The 20,837-nt window shown below is 42.3% G+C and overlaps 1 protein-coding gene and 1 long non-coding RNA gene across 4 annotated transcripts in view; one reads left to right on the top strand and one right to left on the bottom strand.

The window, feature by feature from the left end:
* LGR5 (leucine rich repeat containing G protein-coupled receptor 5) overlaps positions 1-20,837 on the bottom strand; it is a 151,702-nt gene that overhangs the window by 6,559 nt on the left and 124,306 nt on the right. For 2 of the 3 annotated variants that reach the window (XM_075931817.1, XM_006121555.4), the window contains 8 exons: positions 17,066-17,137; positions 16,890-16,958; positions 16,662-16,733; positions 12,337-12,402; positions 12,032-12,103; positions 11,263-11,334; positions 8,104-8,229; positions 1,296-1,441 (listed from right to left, as the gene is read on the bottom strand). In XM_075931817.1, coding sequence (XP_075787932.1) covers positions 1,296-1,441; positions 8,104-8,229; positions 11,263-11,334; positions 12,032-12,103; positions 12,337-12,402; positions 16,662-16,733; positions 16,890-16,958; positions 17,066-17,137 — 695 coding nt within the window. The remainder of the gene's footprint in view (positions 1-1,295; positions 1,442-8,103; positions 8,230-11,262; positions 11,335-12,031; positions 12,104-12,336; positions 12,403-16,661; positions 16,734-16,889; positions 16,959-17,065; positions 17,138-20,837) is intronic. The other variant, XM_006121556.4, reaches the window with a different exon arrangement.
* Positions 1-20,837, top strand: part of LOC142829857 (uncharacterized) — an 82,510-nt gene that overhangs the window by 16,651 nt on the left and 45,022 nt on the right. The gene's annotated exons all lie outside the window — the stretch shown is intronic.

Genomic DNA, 20,837 nt, shown 5'->3' with positions numbered 1-20,837 from the left:
CCCTGGCACCCAGGGAGTATTAGCAGAAGTAACAGGCTGTCGTGCCTTGCAGCTCACCACATCGTACAACCCTCCTGGGCTATGGGTCTTGTATCACACTCTGGGATCACCAGGCTCCTGGTTTTTTACCAGAATACCTGATCAAAAAGGAATCTGGCGGGTCTGGTCAGCATTTGCCAGGGCTGGCAGGGTCCCTATCTAGGTCCATGCAGCTTCCAGAGATGGCCAGCATGTCCCCTTTCCCGCTTCTAAGTGCAGGAGTGGCCGGGGGGGCTCCACACACTGTCCTTTCAGCAAGTGCTGGCTCTGCAGCTCCCACTGGCCAGGAACCATGGCCAATGGGAGCTGTGGGGACAGTGGCTGTGGACAGAAGCAGTTGAGCAGAGCCGCTTGGCCACACCTCCATCTAGGAGCCAGAGGGACTTGTTGCCACTTCCAGGAGCCAACCCAGGAAAGGGCCCTCTGGAGCTCACTCTCCCTTCTATGCCCCAACCCTCTACCTAACCCCTGAGCCCTCTCCCATACTCAAAATCCCTCCCAGATCCTGTACCTCTCCCGCAAGCCAACCCCCAGCCCTGAGCCTCTCCCACACCTCATTCTTAGCTCCACTCCAGAGACCACATCCCCAGCTAACGCCCATGCCCCAACTTCCTGCCCCAGCTTGGAGTTCCCTCCCGCACCCAAACTCCCTTCTGGAACTCACACCCTGCATCCTTCACCCTCAAACCGCTCATCCCTAGTTCCATCACAGAGCCTGCACGCCCTGTCAAAGCCCTCACCCTCTTGCATCCTGAACCCCTCATTTCTGGCATCACCCTGGAGCCTCAACCCTCAGCCCAAAGCTCATAGCTACTCCCAAACCCCTACCCCTACATAGGGGTTCAGTATGTACCACCTCTTACATACTGAACCCCTAATTTCTGATCCCACGCTGGAGCCCACACTCCCTTCCCCCACCCAATGAAATTGAGCAAGTGAGTGAGGATGAGAGAGAGCAAGCAACAGAAGGAAGGGGGAGGGAGGGAGTGGGTGCAGGGTTTTGGAGAAGAGGCGGGGCCAAAGGGAAGGGGCAAGGGTGTTTGGTTTTGTGTGATTAGAAAGCTGCAACCCTGTCCCACTTCCAAGCATCTAGTGTGAGGATCCATCTTTCCTTTAAAAGGAAATTGTAAATAAATGCTTGTTTACCTTTTGAGAGCTATATCTCAGTGCCATGAACTTCAATGGCAAAATTCTCATTGATTTAAAGAGGTAGCCTGGGCCTTAAAGTAGGTTCCAGAGACAAAGACTGACATTACCTTGAATGTGCAACATTCCAGAATCTTTCTTGTGAAAATCATCAGCACTGCTGTTCTCATCTTTGCTCCACTGGCTGGAGATTTTGTAGTGGCTTTCACAAGCTCCAAATGCACAGCACTGGTAAGCATAAGGCATTTCTATGACCCTGAACATGAACAAAAAAATATGCCATTATGCTCATTACAGTACTTAAAAGCAGTATGCCTCATCACTAATGTTAATATAGAGGAAAATGAACTAGATTAGATAACTATAATTGAAAGTGAAAAGTCATATATGTAAAAAACCTTGTTAATGTAGAGTTTGGAATGCATAGTTAAAATTACAAAAAATAAGAAAATGCAAATGGTTCCAAGACTATTTTTAATTCAGACACTTGCATACATCCTATATATTTTGTTATGGAGCTTTTACAACATATTTAATATAATATATTAAGATGTACATTTAATAAAGGAGGAATGCAATGCAATTGAGTGAATGATTCTGCCAGAATCATATTTTAATATCCTGACTTTTAGTGATTTTAAGTGTTTTACTCACTGAGTTTCCTCAGAGTAATTTTCTTAGGCTACGGCTACACTGTAACATTGTCGAAATAACTAGCGTTATTCCGAAATAACTTAGTCCATGTCTACACAGCAGGCAGTTATTTTGAAATAGTGTCAAAATACTGTCAAGCTGGAGGACTTCTTACTCCGACTCCTGTAATTTTCATTGTCAAGGAATAACGGAAGTCAGAGGAAGAGTGCTCTGTTTCGAAATAAGTGCTGTGTAGATGCTCCCTATTTTGAAATAAGCTATGTAATTGACGTAGCTCAATTTGCATAGCTTATTTCAAGTTAAGCCCTGCAGTGAAGACGCCCCCTTAGTTTCTTTTTCTCTTAGAGGAGAGATTCAAATATTCTCTAGCTCATTCCTACCTGCATTACTAGCAAAACCCATGTTTCAGTGCACAACCCCTACACATGGCTATTTTGAAATAAGCTATTCTGGAATAGTTATTCCGAAATAGCTTATTTTGAAATAGCATGTCTACACTGCAGGGAAGCCTTAAAATTAGTCTGAGGCAGGCTTCCCTAATGTAGATATACTATTTTGATTTAGAGCCCCAGGAGGCACTGGGGAGGAATAACTTAGAATGACCCTGGTGAGGGGTTATTTCAAAATAGCAGCATTGGAGCGTCTACACTATAGCTATTTCGGAATAGGCATTATTCCTCATAGAATGAAGTTTACAGATTTTGGAATAAGCCATTCATGATTTTGAAATTATTTTGAAATAATGGAATGGCTGTGTAGAAGCTCTCATTGTTATTTCAAAATAATACTAGTTATCTCGAAATAACGTTGCATTGTAGACGCACCATAACAGACTGAGTTTTGAATCCAGATTCAAACTTCTCCTATATCCAATATAAAATAACTGAAGCTGGGTTCATCTTTGGGCAAAGACCAAAAATGGAAAACTCTAAACTGAATGGTTAATGATTTGGAAAGTTAAGGATATCTGAAAATAGGTTGTTAAAATGGAAACTGTTTTGCTACATTAATTATCATGAGTACATCTGCACACTATCCAGGGGCACTACCATCCATAATGACTTTCATTACACTGTTATTCCTGAAACTTCACCTGGTTTTAGTCAATTGGTTCCCATTCTTTTTACTTGTATACAAATTCCAGGTCTCATACATTTTCAATTCTATTTTATTTGGACATTATAAGGCAAATCCCAAAGTAGATGAATTATCTTTTGCTAATTACACTGTTACCTCTGATAAATATTTGATTCACCATTGTTTTCTAGTTGCAACTGTTAATTAACTCCTAACAATTAATTACTATAAATAACAAAAATGTATCACTGAAAATTACTCTAATTTAATGCAATATAAATGTCAAATTTATCAGAAATCAAACAACGCTCAATAGCAGAAACAATTCTTATATAAACTCTAGGGGTAGTGGCCATTTATAAAGCAATCAGCCTAAATAATAGGTCCTTTTGCCAAGGAGAGCTAAGCTTGCATTCTAGCTGAAGGCTTGGCAAAAAGGGGAACAAACCAAACCTCAAGCTAAAGCTAATGTTTAAATTACAATTTAAATGCCAACTAATGAGCTACTTGTTCAGATTTCCATGGTTGGGTGGAAGCAATAGCAATGTTTAAGCCTGTGTCCCATATAAAATACTCCAATAAAGTTCAGGACAATAAAGTTTTAATTGACAACTTTATGTGAAGAGAATGATTTCCTAGGACTTAAACATAAAATCTCAAACCCATGAACTTTCCAAGTACGTGATCATTTAAAAAGTGAGATTATCGAGTTAAGGCTGTCATTACATGTTTGAGAAATGACTTCTTTAGGTGCTGTCCCAAACTAAACTCTGGGTTTTAACCACACATACCTCTGTGTTGGCTTATGTATGCGCGCGTGCGCGCACACACACACACACACACACTCTCTCTCTCTCTCTCTCTCTCTCTTTCACTCACTAGAAATCAGTCACCTGATTAAAAAAAGGTGCAAGACTATGGAGTCAGCCAGGAAGTTGACAAAAAACAGATATGTAAAATAAAAGTCCAGCCTTTTGGAAGATGGCTGTTGTGACTCATGTGGTTTGTGCAGCTTTGGAAGAAGTTGAGCATGTTTCAGAAAAGATCAGGCAGGTTGTTCAGCTCCATGGATTAATGGTAATGGACTCATTAACTGAGCAGGACATTTCCTTTATATGCCTGCTGATGACAAATCTCCAGTTATTTCTGGATTCCTGCCCCCTGATGTCTAGTTGGGGGCAGACATGTAAGTCTCAAGCTCTTCAATGTTCCATGGCTTCCAGATAATGTGGCCAGGTGCCTAAGCCTTCTCAGTCACCACTTTTTAAATTACATGGTGTCTATTCTGCATCCCCTTTGTAGTTTCTCCCACAATTCCTTTGACAAACCTACACAGGGCCCTATTTTCCAGAGTTACAATGGGTTTAGATTAACCAACTTCATAGAAATGAAGATCATCCTCTTCCATTAAACATTAGTCTGGAAAATATTCTCCATTGATCCACTTAAAAAATATATGGCCAGACATTCATTTAGAAGATCCAAAAATATTGTGTGACCCAGCCATGGTTATATTTCTCCAGAGCTACCAGACATCAGTTTGTCCTGCTCACAATTTTCTCATCACATTCTAATGAAACTTCTTGCAAAAACTGTCTAAAACAATTCAAGGATAACTCAAAAATGCAAACCTGACATGAAAGTTAGAACTGAACCACATCACACCAGAGAGTCAACTTTATACTTCACAGCAAACACTGGACCCATTTCCTGTTACCTTAAAGGCAGAATGACTGACTGCTACTTAAAGAAGAACATAGTGCTCTTTTACATCTTTGAACTTTAGCTGCTGTTTGCAGTTTACATAGACAAAAAATCTGTGTGAAGATTAGATTTTACCTGTCAAAATAAGACATTTTGCTCTTAAAAATTAAGACCTATTTTGCTTACAGGGGCCATGTCCCATGGTGCACCTCTTTTTCTCAGTCTAAGTGGTTTAAAGAGCAGAAAGCCTTCACAGAGAGAACTTTAGCTTTACATATTTTAAGGTGGGAGATGGTCATGGTCAGTGAAGGGGAATGGTAAATTGTGAGTAGTCCGTGGAACGGGGTGGGCAATAATTTTTGGTGGGAGGCCACTCCAAGATTTTGGTAAGTGGTCAAGGGCCGCACTTTTCTGTAGAGGGAGTGCAGGGTCTAGGTTGGGTGCAGAAGGGCACACGCAGTAAGGGACTGGGGTGCAGGAGACAGTGTGGGATCTGAGAGGGTGTTTGGGTGGAGGAAGGGGTGTGTCCTGGGTTAGAGATTGGGGTGTAGGGTCAGGGAGGGAGTGTGGGTTCAGGAGAGGATTCTGGCCTGGGGGAAGGGTGTAGGAAGAAGTACAGGGTCTGGGAGGGAGTTGTCACCTGGGGCAGGGGGTGCAGAGGGTTTGGATGGTGATCTGGGGGAGGACGTTGGAGTGCAGGAGGGGTTGGGGTACCAGAGACAGGCACTGGCTGGGAGGAGTATACTTAAGTGTTTCCTGGCCAGCAGACTGCAGCACCCCCAAGGCAGGATGGACTCCCCACTTACTGCAGCCCTAGCCTGCTTGAAAATACCGGCTGCTACCTCCATGTGTATCTCAATTCCCGCTGCCCCAGTCTCTCAGGCCAATCGCTCAGCTCCGATTGGCTGGCTGTTTCCAGCCAATAGGAGCTGAGAGATTGGCTGAGGACAGTTCTTATTGGCCGGTTGTTTCTGGCCAACAGGAGCTGAAGATTGGGCAGGGGGCGGGGAGATTGCACAAAACCTCCCCCTCCCTGCAGAGTAGAGAGCCGCAGGGACTGTGTTTTAAACCACGGCAGCTGCATGTGCCTGAGGGTCCCGGCAGGGTGGTCCATGGGCTGGATCCTGTGGCTTGGCGGGCTGGGTCTGGCCCGTGGCCGTATTTTGCCCAGCCCTGCCATGGAGGATGGCTAGTGAGTTGTGACACCAAACCACTGAACCAAAGCCCATGAGGACAGAGGGAAGGGGAAGAAGGCAACATTTATTCTTTCTCTTTGATATAGTGAACGTATTCAGGTGATAACTGTTATGCCATGTCTAGGAGCAGGGCTATAGATTCCACCTCTCATCCCCAGATATTTCTTTGTATTCCCAAGCAAATGGTTTATTAGCTAAACTGCAGGCTCTTTCCTAGGATTTGGTCCTTGGATGCGCAAATGATGAATAACAATGCCATTCACAAAGGATAAAATGGTTCTAGTTCTCTGTTCAAATTTAGTGCTTTGAAGAGTCACTTTAAAGTTTTTGGGTGAAATCTTGACCTCACCAAAGTCAATGGCAGAACTCCAATGGACTTGAATGGGGCCAGGATTTCACCTCTGTTCTTTGCTAGTTGCATGAACCTAACTCCTATTAATGCCAGTCAGAGTTAGATATGTTCACTTGAAGAGGAATAGACACTTTTGAAACCTTTTTTGCATAAAAGAGAGAGGGATCACTTGGCACTGCTTCATGACTTCAATTTTCACAGATAATTGTATTTTCATCAAAACGTGATTTTCCTTTATGAAGAACATATCATTTCTAACACACAAATCCATATTAAAAATGAAAACATAATTGTACTTAATTCCACCAGTCCAGCAATCAGCTCCATTATGCATATTCCTTATCCTCTTTCTTAGGCCAGCATGTCATGGCATATGCTACATTTTCATAATAATCACAGTTAAAGTAATTTTGAATTGAGGCATTTATTACATGTTAAATATTTTTCAGAAATCAATCTGGCCATTTTAGAGATTTTATCTGCCTCCAGGTGGAAAAAGACACATTCCTCCTGCAATGAGGTTTAACAGGTAGTTCGAAATATAGCTTTATTTCGAACGCCCGTTTCACTGCTGCGTGCAGACGCGGGCAGTTATTTCGGGCTTGTAAATTTCAAAAATGGCACCCGGCTAGGAAGATGCAAATCAAGCGCAGGATATTTAAATCTCGGGCTTGATTTGCAATTCTGAATGCCTACATTTGCAGCCCTATTCTGAAATAGGCTGCAAGTGTAGACATACCCAGAGAGAATAAACACAAGGAGAGATGTGCATACATAGCACCCAGGGGAGCCTGACTGTGGGCATGCCCCTCCAAGTGCTGAGCTCCAGTGCTAAATTGAGAATATTCCTGCAAGGTGCAGACCCTCTATAATGGGTGGTGAGAGAACTCAGCATCTTTTTTATAGCTTCACAGATTTTACAGCCAGAAGGGACCATTAGATCATTTAGTCTGACCTCTATGTAACATAGGGCATAGTATCTCACCCAGTTACCCGTGTTAAGCCTAAAACTTGTGTTTGACTAAAGCATATCTTTCAGAAACACAACCAGTCTTCATTTGAGGACTGCAGGAGACTTCAGTCATCTTCCACATTCTAATGACTTAACCAACCATCTAAACAATGGAGGTGCTAATTGTTCTTATCAGCCTGTTGTAACTATTTGAACCATCTACTCACTGCTTTTTTTCCCTCTCTTTTTTTCTGTTCTCCTCCTTCCCCTCCCCTTATTTATTCTTGGATCTGGACTTCTAATACTTCTGTCATCTGAAGAAGTAGGTTGCGCCCATGAAAGCTCATGATGACATCTTTTTGTTTTGTTAGTCTTTAAGGTGCTACTAGACTATTAGTTGTTTTTTAAGTTTTTCATGTTAGTAAAGTTAAGCATGTGTACAAGTTTTTGTAGGATTGGGCCTATATTATTATATACACCCTATTGCACTTGTAGGGGGTAAATAATAATTATTACAAATGGGTAAACTGAGGCACCAAGTCAATTAGGGCCCAATCTTAATCAAAATGAAGTCAGCAGCAAAATTCCCATTTACTTCAAAAGTACAGGATCAGGTTATATTTCACCTTGGTATCTACTTAATTCCCATTACATTTAATGGGAGTTATGTAACTATAGTCAGTTGAAGACAAGCATTAAACTGCTAGCAATATCATTTTAACAGCTTTTGGAATGTATTGCCAGGAAGCAGATGTGGATCATGCTAAGCAGCTACTGGGGTTAATATTTCAAAGCCCACTGTAGTTTCTTCAGTTAAACAAGAGTGCAATAAAAGTAGTTTATCATATTTTTATCATATTTGTTTTAGTTTTAATACTGCAGATCAAAGCCTTCTAGTATGAAGCAATGTACATTACACAGTGACACACCTTCTATTGCACAGGAACACAAATGTAGCTCATTAGTCTTAATGACATACTCACTTGAGTTCTGGAAAATTTTCAGATGATATCAAACTTTGTAGGTCATGATTTCCTGTTAATTTTAAATGAGTTAAACCATGTAGCCCAGTCACAGGAAAAGAGGACAAAAGGTTGGATGACAGATCTCTGCATAACAGCAAATAAAAATCAGGTTATATGGTATTTTTTCCAGAACTAGCAATGTTTTTTTAATACATTTATTTCATCTTCTAAAAGATTATTTAAACTAAAGAGCCACCCCTCCCACCTCTTCAGCAGTGAAGATCTGCAACATTCTTCACTAACAAACACCCATTTTCCCAGAGGAATGTGCGGCTGGACCATGGCAGCATTTTGCTCAGCAGTACCCCTGTGGGTTAATTATTACCAAAACCCGACTCTGTACACTCATGGCACTGGTTTTAGAGAACAGGTAATCAATTAAAAATGAATTGACTATTCTCTGAAACTATACGTTGCCAAATGAGAGCAAGTTCCCAACTAGAACAAAAGCAAACTTTTTTTAACTCCTTGTGCAGGACTGGATTGTTATTAGGGAGTGTGAGAACACATGTACTTTATCTTTAAAACTACAGTGGTAAGCCAAGCCATAGGTGATTCTAAGCAGAAGCGTCACATGAAGAAGAGAGTATGAGCTTTAGCAAGAATACTAGCCTTCTTCGAAAAAAAGTACCTTGTTCTGTGTTAGAAAGTAGACCTGTGATTATTGACTATTGTCACCTGAAAGAAGCTGTCTGGAAGCTATACTATAGACACTGTGTAGTACAGCCATGCAATAGTGCTACTGCAAGGAGCATTGTTGGCTGTGCCATAGGGAACTCTTGGTGTGGCTGGAGGACTAAGTGGTTGTAGCCATTGCTGGCCTGGGGGATGGTGGCTGTCAGCAAAGCTTCCGGCTGCAGAAAGGAACCTATCAGCCTGGATTTCAACAGCTAATTCAGGTTGTTCTCAGAGAGTGAAATTCTGTGGCTTCCTGCATTTGTGCCACCCCCAGTCTGTCCCTGCTACCTCTGCCCCTCCTTCTCGAATTCTAGCCATAGGTAGGGATGGGTTTTGAGAGATATTGAGTGGGATGGAGAGGATTAGGTTTAGAGCCAAGTGAGATGGAAAGCAGTCTTTGTGGAGCTGGGGCGTGCATGTGAGGCACATCAGATGGGTGGAGGATGGGTTTAGAGCTACAGTGGGGAGTTCTGAGAGTGGCAAGGGAGGGCCACTTTCTAAGGGAGGGCAAGCTGGATGAGAGCCGTGGGAGGTTTGAGTTGTGGGAAAGTTGGGAGAGGGCAGTGTGTGAATGTGGGAGATTCTCAGCTGAGTGGCTAGGTGAGAGGATGGTGGATGGGGGCTTTAGGGAGCAGAGGGTGAGGTTTGAGGAGGAAACTATGGGGCCTGGAAAAGCAAGGTTCTGAACTGAAGAGGGATGACTGGGGTTGGCAGAGTGTACTGTGGGTAAATGAGGGTTAGTGGCCTGGGGGAGGTGAAAGAGGAGGGTGGGAGCTAGAGCCAGAGAAGGAGCTGAGATGCCCCTTTGCAGTACTGTCATAGATTTTCCTTTTTCTTTCTATTTCTCCACAATCCTTCAGGTCCTCACAAACATTCCTTAAAAAAAAAAAAGGTTGGTCAACAGGCAGGAAGAAGAATGATGGGGCAGAAGCACATATAACTTCTGCTGCCGCCTTTGAGGTTGTATAGAATTGTTACTGTCCATGTGGCTCATAAGGAAGTACTAGGTAAATGTTTAGTAGTATGGGACGTGCCAACAGCAACATAATTAAATATCAAGGGTGAAATCCTGGTACTAGTCAAGTCAATGGCAAAACTTTCATTGACTTTCATAGGGTCAGGATTTTGGTCCAAGTCTTCTGCTACACCTGGACTCTATCTGACGGCGTTAAAGGATATTTTTGTGTAACCCTCTCTGATTGGCAATATATTGGCTAAAATTAGTCAGTGGGATCCCTGTTCCACTTCGGAGGCCTCTCCTGCAGGGAACTACTTAATTGCTGGTGAAAGAGACACATGTGGGATTCTCGTTCCAGAGACTTGTCTTTGGGTCATTCCATTGAGAAAGCAAGTTTCCTCCAATCACAGAAAAAGATGGGGAGACTGCCTGTAAAAGCACTGGATCCTGGGAAAACCATGAGGCAGCCATATAGAGGCGCAAGCACTCTGCTCCTAGTGGTACCCATCACCTTATCTCCTGGGTAGTGTGGCTGCAATGTGGCTATGATATCAGCATCTCCCCAGCTACTTTTTGCTGTGGGGAGTCCCCTTAAAAAGGTTTTCCAGTTGCAGTGGGAGGCAGGTGAAAATTAATGAAGATGTGGATTTAACTGTGAGAGAGAACTGGAAAACTGGGCATCTGATGCTTAGATAATCAAACTATTAGTAGTGACAGTTATTAATAAAGCATACTTTTCTATCACATTAATATTGCTGAAACAAAAACAGTTAATAAAATAACATAAGAACATAAGAATGGCCGTACTGGGTCAGACCAAAGATCCACCTAGCCCAGTATCCTGTCTGCCGACAGTGGCCAGCACCAGGTGCCCCAGAGAGGGTGGACCAAAGACAATGATCATGCGATTTGTCTCCTGCCATCCCTCTCCAGCCTCTGACAAACAGAGGCCAAGGACACCATTTTATCCCCTGGCTAATAGCCTTTTATAGACCTAACCTCCATGAAATTATCTAGCTTCTCTTTAAACTCTATTATAGTCCTAGCCTTCACAGCCTCCTCTGGCAAGTATCTTGCTGTTTAATTAAGATTCAAATTCTTTATTCCTGATGCTGTAAATATTCCAAAAATAACTGGAAACACTGCCGGTCTCAGCTACAAGGGATAAAACTACTAGCACTCTGGCAAAAAGAAAAATATGGTATGTCGACATGCTCCAAACACCCAGCATCACCAGGTTTAGATAATTTTCATATACAGTCATAAGTTATATGAAGTTATTTCCCATAATAGTTATATAGGAATGGAAAGAAGTGAAGAAGCAAAAATCCAGAGAGAGTGCTTAGTACCCAGAAATAATTAGGCATGGAGTCACAGTCAGTATCTGTAAACACTGAATTTCTGATTGGGCTCCCAAGTTATTTAACAGTGCATGTTTTTGCAACAAAATATGAAAAAAAAATAACTGAGTAAATACTCACAGTTTGATCAGGGATGGTAAAGAAGAGAATGCATTAGGGTAAATAACTGCAATTTTGTTCCAAGCTAAATCCCTACAAGAAAAGTGAGTAGAGAGTTACATGCTCACTGAATGCATTTGGAAGATTTCAGGTGCTTGTTTAGGATGCTTAAATAACAAAAAGGTATTAGTTACATTCCAAATACTTTCAATAGGCTGCTATATTTATTGGGATCATGTATATTTTAGAGTGAAATGTCTTTCACTCAGTTTTAAATGTGTTAGTCAATTCGATATGAAAATGGGCTGCTTGCCATCTATATTCTAAACTATCAATGGAGTTGGTCCTGTAAACATTTACATGAGTGATCTGTGCTGAGAACACCATGCCTACTGACTTAAGTGGGAGTGCCAGTGTGAAGAAGGACTACTCATGTGAGTCAGAATTTGCAGGATTGGGATCTATTTTTTAATGCTGTCTTCTGCAGAAAAAAAAAAATCACACGGCTTTCTTTCACTATTCTGTATACACACCGATAGGTACTAGCGCTGACTCAGTACTTTCCTACATTTTACGAAATGTTTAAGAGTAGCAACTATTACAGCTGCGAATTCATTCCTGGAAATGCTCAACTTCAAAATGTTTATTTTGCTTTGGCAAATATAACTTAGTGAGCTGAATGATCAAAGTGGAACAATGGAAACAAATGTTCAGGGGCAGGTAGTGTGAGAGAGTGCAAGCTCCCATGTTTCTGACAATCAAGGCAAATAGTTATTATGGCTGAACTCACAGAGAACGTAGCGCGACCAGCTGCTGAAATGTGTCGGCCTTGATTTCATAGATTTCATTATGATGTAAGTCACTGCAAAGGAAATAAGACTCTCATTGTCTTCAAAGAGCATAACATTTGGAGAATTTTAGACAGTGTTTGTGTGTGTTATGCATCCAGATTTTAAATTAGAAGACACACATGTTGAGGCTACGTCAATCACCACCAAGTGTGTTTGTAGTAACCAAATTAATAACCTCTAAGCAACTTAGTGTATCTATCTAGATTTACCTTTATAGGAACTTTACAGTTGTTCACATACTTACATTTTTTGAAGTTTTTGGCAAGCAGTAAAACAGGGTAAATCTTCTAGCAGATTGTAAGACAGATCCCTGAAAATAGAGAGGGCAAAGCTCTATGGTGCTGTAATAAAAATTAGCATTTTTTTCTGTTTGCTATATTTGAGGATTCCCTGCTACAAACATAGACTTCTGAATCTTTCATAGTAGAGATAGTGAAGATACGTCAATCTGTGTTACTGGAGTTAGATCACAGATTTAAATGTTCACCAAAATTTAACTGTTATACTTATTTTAATTACTTACAATAATTTACTTACAATAAAATTACTTAAAATAATCTACTAAATGAGACTATTCAGATTTTGACAGAGAAAACCCTAAACTTTCTAGTTATACTGAAATGTAATCAGTTTTCCAGACTACACTTTAAATTAAATAATCTTGCATGTAACCCTTAGAGTTGCTATATCTTTAGCTGAGGGAAGTGGTTTTTTTTTTTTTTAAAAAAAAGAACTAACTTTGAAATCAATCACTACAAAGGGAAAAAAAAACTGAAAAGACTTGAGCCAAAACTCAACAAATTACAGAATAAGTGAAACATCTGGACTGATTTATAGTATAATATAACTAATCAAAAACAAGCCATGGTAATTTGCAGAAATTGTAAAAAGAAGAAAGAAACAGAGTCATCCAGTCCCATCCTATGCTTCTTTGCTCTGGGGAAACACACAACAACCTCAGTAGCTGTTTCGCCTGTGCAAAAAGTATAGCCTGGACCTATAAGTAGATACAAAATGTATCCTTCATCTCTGTTTTCTAAACTTAACAATTAATGGAGTAATACATTTTTATGTCTGAATCTAATTTTTTAACATTGGCTCATCTCTATGCAATTGCAAATCTGTTTTACTTTCTTAAAAGACATTTTAATTCTGTTTGTACTTGTTTTGACTATAGTATTTCAACTATTCATTCTATGCTTGCTTTGTAAAAACAAGCTAAGTATATGACAGCATTCTTTTGCTTTAGTATCTTACTTTTTTCCTTTGTGCAGAGGCTACTGTAAGAGTATGTGTGCATTCTGTTCTTTCAGGGAAGACAGCCTGAACATGCCCTGTTGACAGGTACTTTTATTGTGCTAGTCACACATGTCAGAAGAGGATTCAGGTGGAATAAGCTTATAAACTAATGTGAAGAAGAAGTGTGGATATGGAAAAATATTCTGTGCTGTTGTATGTAACCATTATGTCTGTGCTCCCATATATTAACTTCAGTTTTCTCCTCTTAAAAGGACACGTCCTCTTAAAAGAACATTTGTCAACTTGAATTTTTAAAAAAATTGAAACATTCTTGTTTCAGATTGAGCACCACAAAATTGTTTCTTAAAAGTCCTTTTATGAGGATTTTTCTGTTCCTTTGCTGATATGTATAAGGGTCTTTCCAGCAAGAGAGCAACCAGCGGGGCCAATGGCATAGCTGGGCCCCGGGATAAGAGGGGACCTAGCTCCTTGCCCTGGAAGGGGTAGGGTGGAATGCAGAAGGGGCAGGGCCAAGGACAGTTAGGCCTTAGCACTGCCGAGACCACAGCACACCCCCTTCCCCAGCCCTCACAGCCGCTCAGAATGGCGCTCTGGCACTACTGCGGTGAAGGGGCCCGGGAGCTCCAGCTGCTGCTGTGGGCCCTTTTAAATTTCCAGGCCGCAGGGCAATTGCTCTCTTTGCCCTTTCCTGTCGGCGGGCCTGTGAGCAAATGATCAGGGTCATGATCCTGCACAGGGTTAGGTGTATGTTTAATTTTTTGCACTGTGATTAGTCCTATTGAGGCCAATCTTCTTAGGGTATGTCTACACCTCAGAGTTTTATCAGAAAAATGGCTGTTTTTCCAAAAAAATCTGAGTTATTTCCACACTGCAATCGCATTCTTCGAAAGTAAACAGAAAGAACAGAGGTGGTTTTCCGACATTGGTAAACCTCTTTCTACGAGGAAGAAGCCTTTTTGCGCAAGAGCTCTTTTGGAAAAAGGTATGTTGAATGGGGAAGAGGGACATAGTAATCACAGCTTAAATGCAAGATAGCGTCCATTCAGCGCGGACACTATCTTTCGAAAAAACAGATCGCTTTTTCGGTGAGCTTTTGTGTGTGGACACTCTCTTTCGGAAGAAGTTTTTTTGGAAGATCTCTTCTGAAAAAAGTTTCTTTCGAAAGAAGCCTGCAGTATAGATTTAGCCTCAGTGTGGTAAATTAAAGACGTACATATGTCTTTGCAGGATCAGGGCCTAACTGATTATACAGCCGAAACAACTATACTGACCACACACAAACTGCTGCTGAATGTAGAATAATATAGAAAAAGAGAGATTTCCCTCTTCTAACACCTTTCAGGTATAGTAATCTTAGGTGATACTTCTAAAAATCACACACTTTTCAGACAATTTTAAAAATATTTTTTCAATTTTTATGAATTGAAATATCGGTTACACAAATTTTGAGTTTTATTTTCATCTAAACGTTCATAGTTACTGGAAATTATGGGAATATGATAATTATTCAATGACATCCTCTATTAAATTTTCAAGCAGCATTTTTCTTACTTTGTCTATCTGTAAATATTGATTATTATCAATAGAAATTTTTTTTGGTTGTATGGTGAAATTGATGCGTCTGATATTTACAGATAAAACTGGAATCCTTCCAAACTTATTTATAGATTAGCATGAGCCATACGTTGACTGCAATCTATGTGTAAAATTCTCAGGGTATGTCTAGACTACATGCCTCTGCGGACAGAGGCATGTAAATTAGACTACCCGACATAGTCAATGAAACAGGGATTTAAATATCCCTAGCTTCATTAATATAAAAATGTCCGCCGCGCTGTGCCAGCTCAGCTGATCGTCAGCACAGCGCGGCAGTCAAGACGCAGATCGGTCGACAGGGAACGCCTTTGTCGACCGCTCCCTTATGCCTCAATTCCCTGTCAACCGATCTGCGTCTTGTCTGCCATGCTGTGCCGATGATCAGCTGAGCCGGCACAGCGTGGCGGCCATTTTTATTTTAATGAAGCGGGGGATATTTAAATCCCCACTTCATTGACTATGTCGGGTAGTCTAATTTACATGCCTCTGTCCACAGAGGTATGTAGTCTAGACGTACCCTCATTGTCATCAGTGCAAGCTCTGCATGAGAGCTTTAATGTTGTGGAAATGAATGTTATAGTCCAGTAACTGAATTTTAAAGCTTTTTCTGGAAATGTTCATGATATCCACTTTGGTACTCAAATAATGTGCTATTGGTGTTATTTCAACAGTTGGCCAAGAGAACTAATACCAAATACATTCATAGTGACGTAATAGTTAAAAGTAGAGATGTTAAATTTTGATGAATCAACTAATTGAGTACTGGATGAAATTTCCATTGACTCCTCAATTAGTTGACTGGGGGCATGTCCTATCCCTCTGCGCCTTTTCCTTTGAAATGTACAAGAGCCATCCACAGCTCTTGTACATTTCAAAGGAAGAGGTGCAGCAGGACTATTAAGGTCCCTGCTTGCATGGATTCCCCCCTGTGCCTCTCCCTTTGAAATGTCCCTTCCCCATAGCCCCAGCTCCTGCTCCCGTCCTTGCTGCCTCTCTCTGATAGAGTCAACAAGGGGGTCGGAAGGGACTAGTTGACTAATCGCTTACATCCTTAGTTGAAAGTAAAGTGCTGTTGGCTGATTCACAAAGAAATAGCCAGAATAATTACTGTGGTAGAGATTAAACTTACTCTGTGGTATACTTGCATGATAAAATAAAATATTGATTTATTGGTATAAAAATTATGCCCCCACATAGCCCAGGAACAGACTGCTTTAAATTTCAGTCCAACAAATATGCCAGATAGAAAAATAAACTGAAGAGGTGCACATAATAAAGACCCAGATCTGCAGTCCTTACTCATATTTATCTCTCTTTGACTTTAGTAATGAAGCCAAGATTGGACCATTCTAAAGAAAATGATCACAGCATAGATAATAAATGCAAATCAAATCTCAGATCTGTCCTTGATGTCCCCACTACGGATGTTATTAAGGAATGTCATGAGTTGTTTTATGCTTTCCTAAAAATATATGATATAAAAATGTTTGTCTCCTTCCTTCCTATAAGGTAAATCCTGATTGACATGTGGATTGTGAGTTCTCTGGGGAAGGGACTGTGAATCCCACCTTCCTTACATGTCTGTACATTAGCTAGCACAGTGCTAACTGTTGCTAGTTAATCATAAGTGGATTGTTTCAGTATCACAAATCACTTAATTCAACCTTTACAATCCTGTGTTAACCTGATGTTAGCACCCTTACTGACACGTACAGCACTTGGAGATTAGGTAGCTGATCACAAGCTACTTTGGGAAGAGATGTGATCCGTGCTCCTGTTAGTGTCCTGTAAAAGTACACAGTACAGAGATTATTTTCTTTTGTTTAATGTTTACAAAATAAGTGCTCAATATAAGGGTAGATACTTAAAGCAAGTCAAGATCTAAACAACTAGATTGACTAGATTAACTAGATTGAGTGGAGGTATGTGTCTAGTACTTACAAACTTTCTAGACTTGTAGTTCCAGTCAGATCAGGAAATTTAGTAATCTGTGAAGCACCATTTAAAGTCCTAGAATTAAAAACACAATATCATAATTGAGAGGAAAGTACAGGACAATCTTAGACATGCAATGGTCATTCAAAGACAAAAAACTTTAAAAGAAGTAAAAAACATACAGGGTTCTGAGTTCTGGTAAGTGTTGAAAAGCAGACTGCCCCACAAGCTGAATTGGGTTATCATAGAAATGACTGCAAAGAGAGAAAAACAGGCATTTAATATACAGGGTAATACTCTGAATAATTATAAATAGGCAAAGCACACTACACATGCGATTGTGAGATCCTTATGATACATTGTATATTTCATTCAGCTCTGAACATTAAATTTTAACTCTGCCCCACTAATCCATCTTCAGTAAGACTGTATTCCAAATGGCTAGATTAGCAGCCAATATTTCTTTGTTTTTAAAATTAACCTGCTACGAAAGTGTTTCTGTCTTTATCCCAAATGTAGAATTTGCCTCACAAATTTAGACGGGCATGAGACACAAGATGAGCACTATTTGGGCATAAACTTTCGTGGATATAACCACCATTTCATCAAAGCTAATATTCAAATAAATCTGTTAGTCTTTAAAGTGCTACAGGACTCCTCATTATTTTCACAAATATAGACTAACAAATCTACCTCTTATGACAGAATCATAGAAATGCAGGGCTAGAAGGGACATCTAGTCCTCCTCCCCATGCTGAAGCAGGACCAAGTATACCTAGACCATCTTTAACAGGTGATTGTCTAACCTGTTTTTTAAAACATTCACCCTCTTCTTATATTTGATCTGTGATTGACAGCTGTATTTAAGGGCACGTCTACACAGCAGAGTTATTCCGGAATAATGGACGTTATTCCAAAATAACTTTGTGAGCATCTACACAGCAAGCCTGTTATTTTGAAATAATGGGTGTCTTATTCCAGATTCTGTAACCCTCATTATACGAGGAATAATGCCTATTAGAATAATAACTATTTCGGAACAGGGCATGTATAAACAGGGCAGATGGAATTATTTCGAAAGAGGCCTCCAGACCTTCCCACAAGTGCTTTGCTGGTCACTTCATCCACAATCATCAAAACTCTGTAGTCCCCCTTCCCCTGAAGCCCTTAAAACTGCAGCCACAGGGGAAAGGGCGTGTGGCTCATGGCAGGCTCTGACAGCCCTGAGCCACAGAGCAGTTGCCAGACCAGCGTGTTCAGCCACCATGAGCGACCCCATTTCTCCCACTGAATCCTCCTCTGCTCCTATGGAGCTAGCAGCCAGCTCCCAGGATGGAAGAGGAGTGCATCTTCCTGGTTTGGTGCGGAGATCCTAGCACTTCAACGAACATCCAAATAAATCTGTTAATCTTTGAAGACTGGGGTGAGGAGGAAAACCTCCAGCATCTTTGCAGCAGGTATAAGAATGTGGATGTTTATGGCTGGGTGGATGACAGCCTGGCCACCAAGGTCCACATGTGCACCCAGGAGCAGGTGCGCATGAAGGTAAAGGAGCTAAGGCAGGCTTATGCCAAGGCCAGATAGCACAGCTCCCACTCCGGGGTGGTACCACACACAGCTCCACCATCATCCTTGCTGTGGAGTCAGGGCTGGAGATGCCTGTCATCATCTTCTTGGTGAGGAGGAGGAGGAGAAGGAGCTGGATGAGGCCAGCATTGTATCCATGCCTACCAGCCAGGAGGTCATGCTTGCCCTGGAGGTGTGGTACCCCCGTCCAGGATGTCTCCCAGGCATTGTTTGAGGCCAGGGAAGGCCCCTCAGGTGAGTGCCATTACTTTCCTTAGACATACATGGGTGGAGGTGATGGGTGGCGACGGGCTGCTGCGTGCTCCTCACTCGGCCTTCTTGGCCTGGGAATCATGCAGCAGCCTGTGCATGTGGAGCACCAACTGGGGGCACACAGACCCAGGAGGCAGCAACAGAGGACCCCTGTGCTCTGTCTCACAGGGTGTCTGGAGAGGCCTGTCTTATTCTCAACACCGGAGTGGGACAGCCTCTCACCACAAGAAGGAGGCTGGACGGATGGACAAACACACACACACCCAGCCATCCGAGGCAGGCGACACTCCCAGCCCCAGCCCTGAGCCTCTTCTCCCCACACTTCTACCTCCCTCCTATTCCCTCCCAGGTTCTTTCCCCAGGCCTTCCCCAGTTACATTCACCCCAATAAACAGAAAACAGAGTTTCTAGTTCCAAAACAAAAAGTGTAGTTTATTTTCTCTGCAGAAGAGGGAAGTGGGGGAATAGGAGGTATAGGGGATGGCAGGGGGTGAGAGGAAAGGCAAAGAGGGGCAATCCACAGACCCCTTGTGGGGAAGCCCAGGATGCAGTGTCACTGGGGTCTTTCTGTGAAACTTTCTCTCAGGGCCTCATGGATACGCACAGCTCCCTGATGGGCTTACTGGATAACAGCCTTGAGTTGCTGCTCACAGGCCCTGCTGATCCGGTCGGCCTCTGCCCCCCACCCTAGCAGGAACATCTACCCCTTGCTTTCACAAATATTATGAAGGACAGAACACACCACCACCACTTGGGGGACATTTTGCTTGCCAAGATCCAGCCTGTAGAAGGAGACAGAGAAACACAGGGTTTGCCAGGGCCCTTGGGAGGCCTCCGAACCCAGCCCTCTCCTCTTCCTCCCCACACACCAGGAGCAGCCCCGACTTGCCCCATCCACCCTCAGGGGTTTGTGAAGGTGGATCAGAAAAATCTCCCGGGGAGGGGGCTTCCACGCCACCTCCCACTACCTTCCTCTTCCCTAGGGAACCTCACTCTAGCAGTTCAGTTCACCAACCTCCTGGGGTAACAGCACGAGAGTGCCATGCCTGCATGACTACAGCCCCGACAGTTGATCTTCCCACACCAAACTGGTTCCCGATGGATCGGTAGTTGTCTGGCATGGCAAGCTTCCGGATGGCAATGGCCACCCACTTCTGGAGGGAGATGGCAGGTCTCATATGGGTGTCCCATTGTCGGAGACACACAGCTCCAGAAAGGTGTCTCTCCACATACGGAAATTCTGGAGCCATTGCTGGTTGTCCCACTGCTCCAGGATGATCTGGTCGTACCAGTCAGAGCTGGTGTCCTGTTGCCAGAAGTGGTGGTGCACGATGTGCAGGGGAGGGTGGATGGAGTCAAGCTGCAAGAGCAGTGCCCAGAGAGAGGTGAGGAATTGCCCCACAATGAGCTGGGGGGTTGTGTTCCTGCAGGGTCAGGGAGGCAGACGGCAGAAATTACAGCAGGAGGCGCACTAAGACATATAAGAGCTGTCAACTGCTCGGAGGCAGGTCTGGCTCCATGGCAGGAGAGCTGAGGTGTCTGCAAGGGCAACCACAGCAGGCAGAGAACAGGCTTTGCTGTCCCTCAATGAGGTAGGCACAGGAGAGGAGCCTGAGACACGGCCATACAAGGGGATCCCTTTAAGCTTGAACCTCAGATAGCCTTAGGCAGCAGCTCCAGGAAGGGAGTGCTATCCTGATGCCCTGCCTGAAGTGCTTCTGGGTGACGTTAAATGCAACTCAGTGTCCAATGAGTGAGGATGCTCTATTTTGAAATAGCTCAGTGCTATTTAGATGGGTATTTGCTGTGTAGACGCACTATTTCAAAATAAGCTATTTTAGAGTATTTCCTTAGCTTATTAGCAAAATAGCTTAGTCTGAAATATGCGTGCAGTGTAAGCTATGAGGCAGTATAACCTTCAACTATTCTAGATATCTTTAGTCTGTATATCTTCTTTTAAAAGCACCATTTTATTGTTGTGAAATTAGCAAAATTGTCTTTAAGAATTTACAAATGATTTTAAAGGCTCTATCAAATAACTAGCTAACAAAGAGATGTAGGAAGGAAGTGTTTTCAGAAACAAGTGACTTTAAATGGGATTTGGAACAAATGTAG

The sequence above is a fragment of the Pelodiscus sinensis genome, chromosome 1 (assembly GCF_049634645.1).
Source record: "Pelodiscus sinensis isolate JC-2024 chromosome 1, ASM4963464v1, whole genome shotgun sequence".
Taxonomy (NCBI): Eukaryota; Metazoa; Chordata; order Testudines; family Trionychidae; genus Pelodiscus; species Pelodiscus sinensis.
Note: the sequence above shows the minus strand (reverse complement) of the source record. Positions and strands in the feature narration are given on the sequence as shown.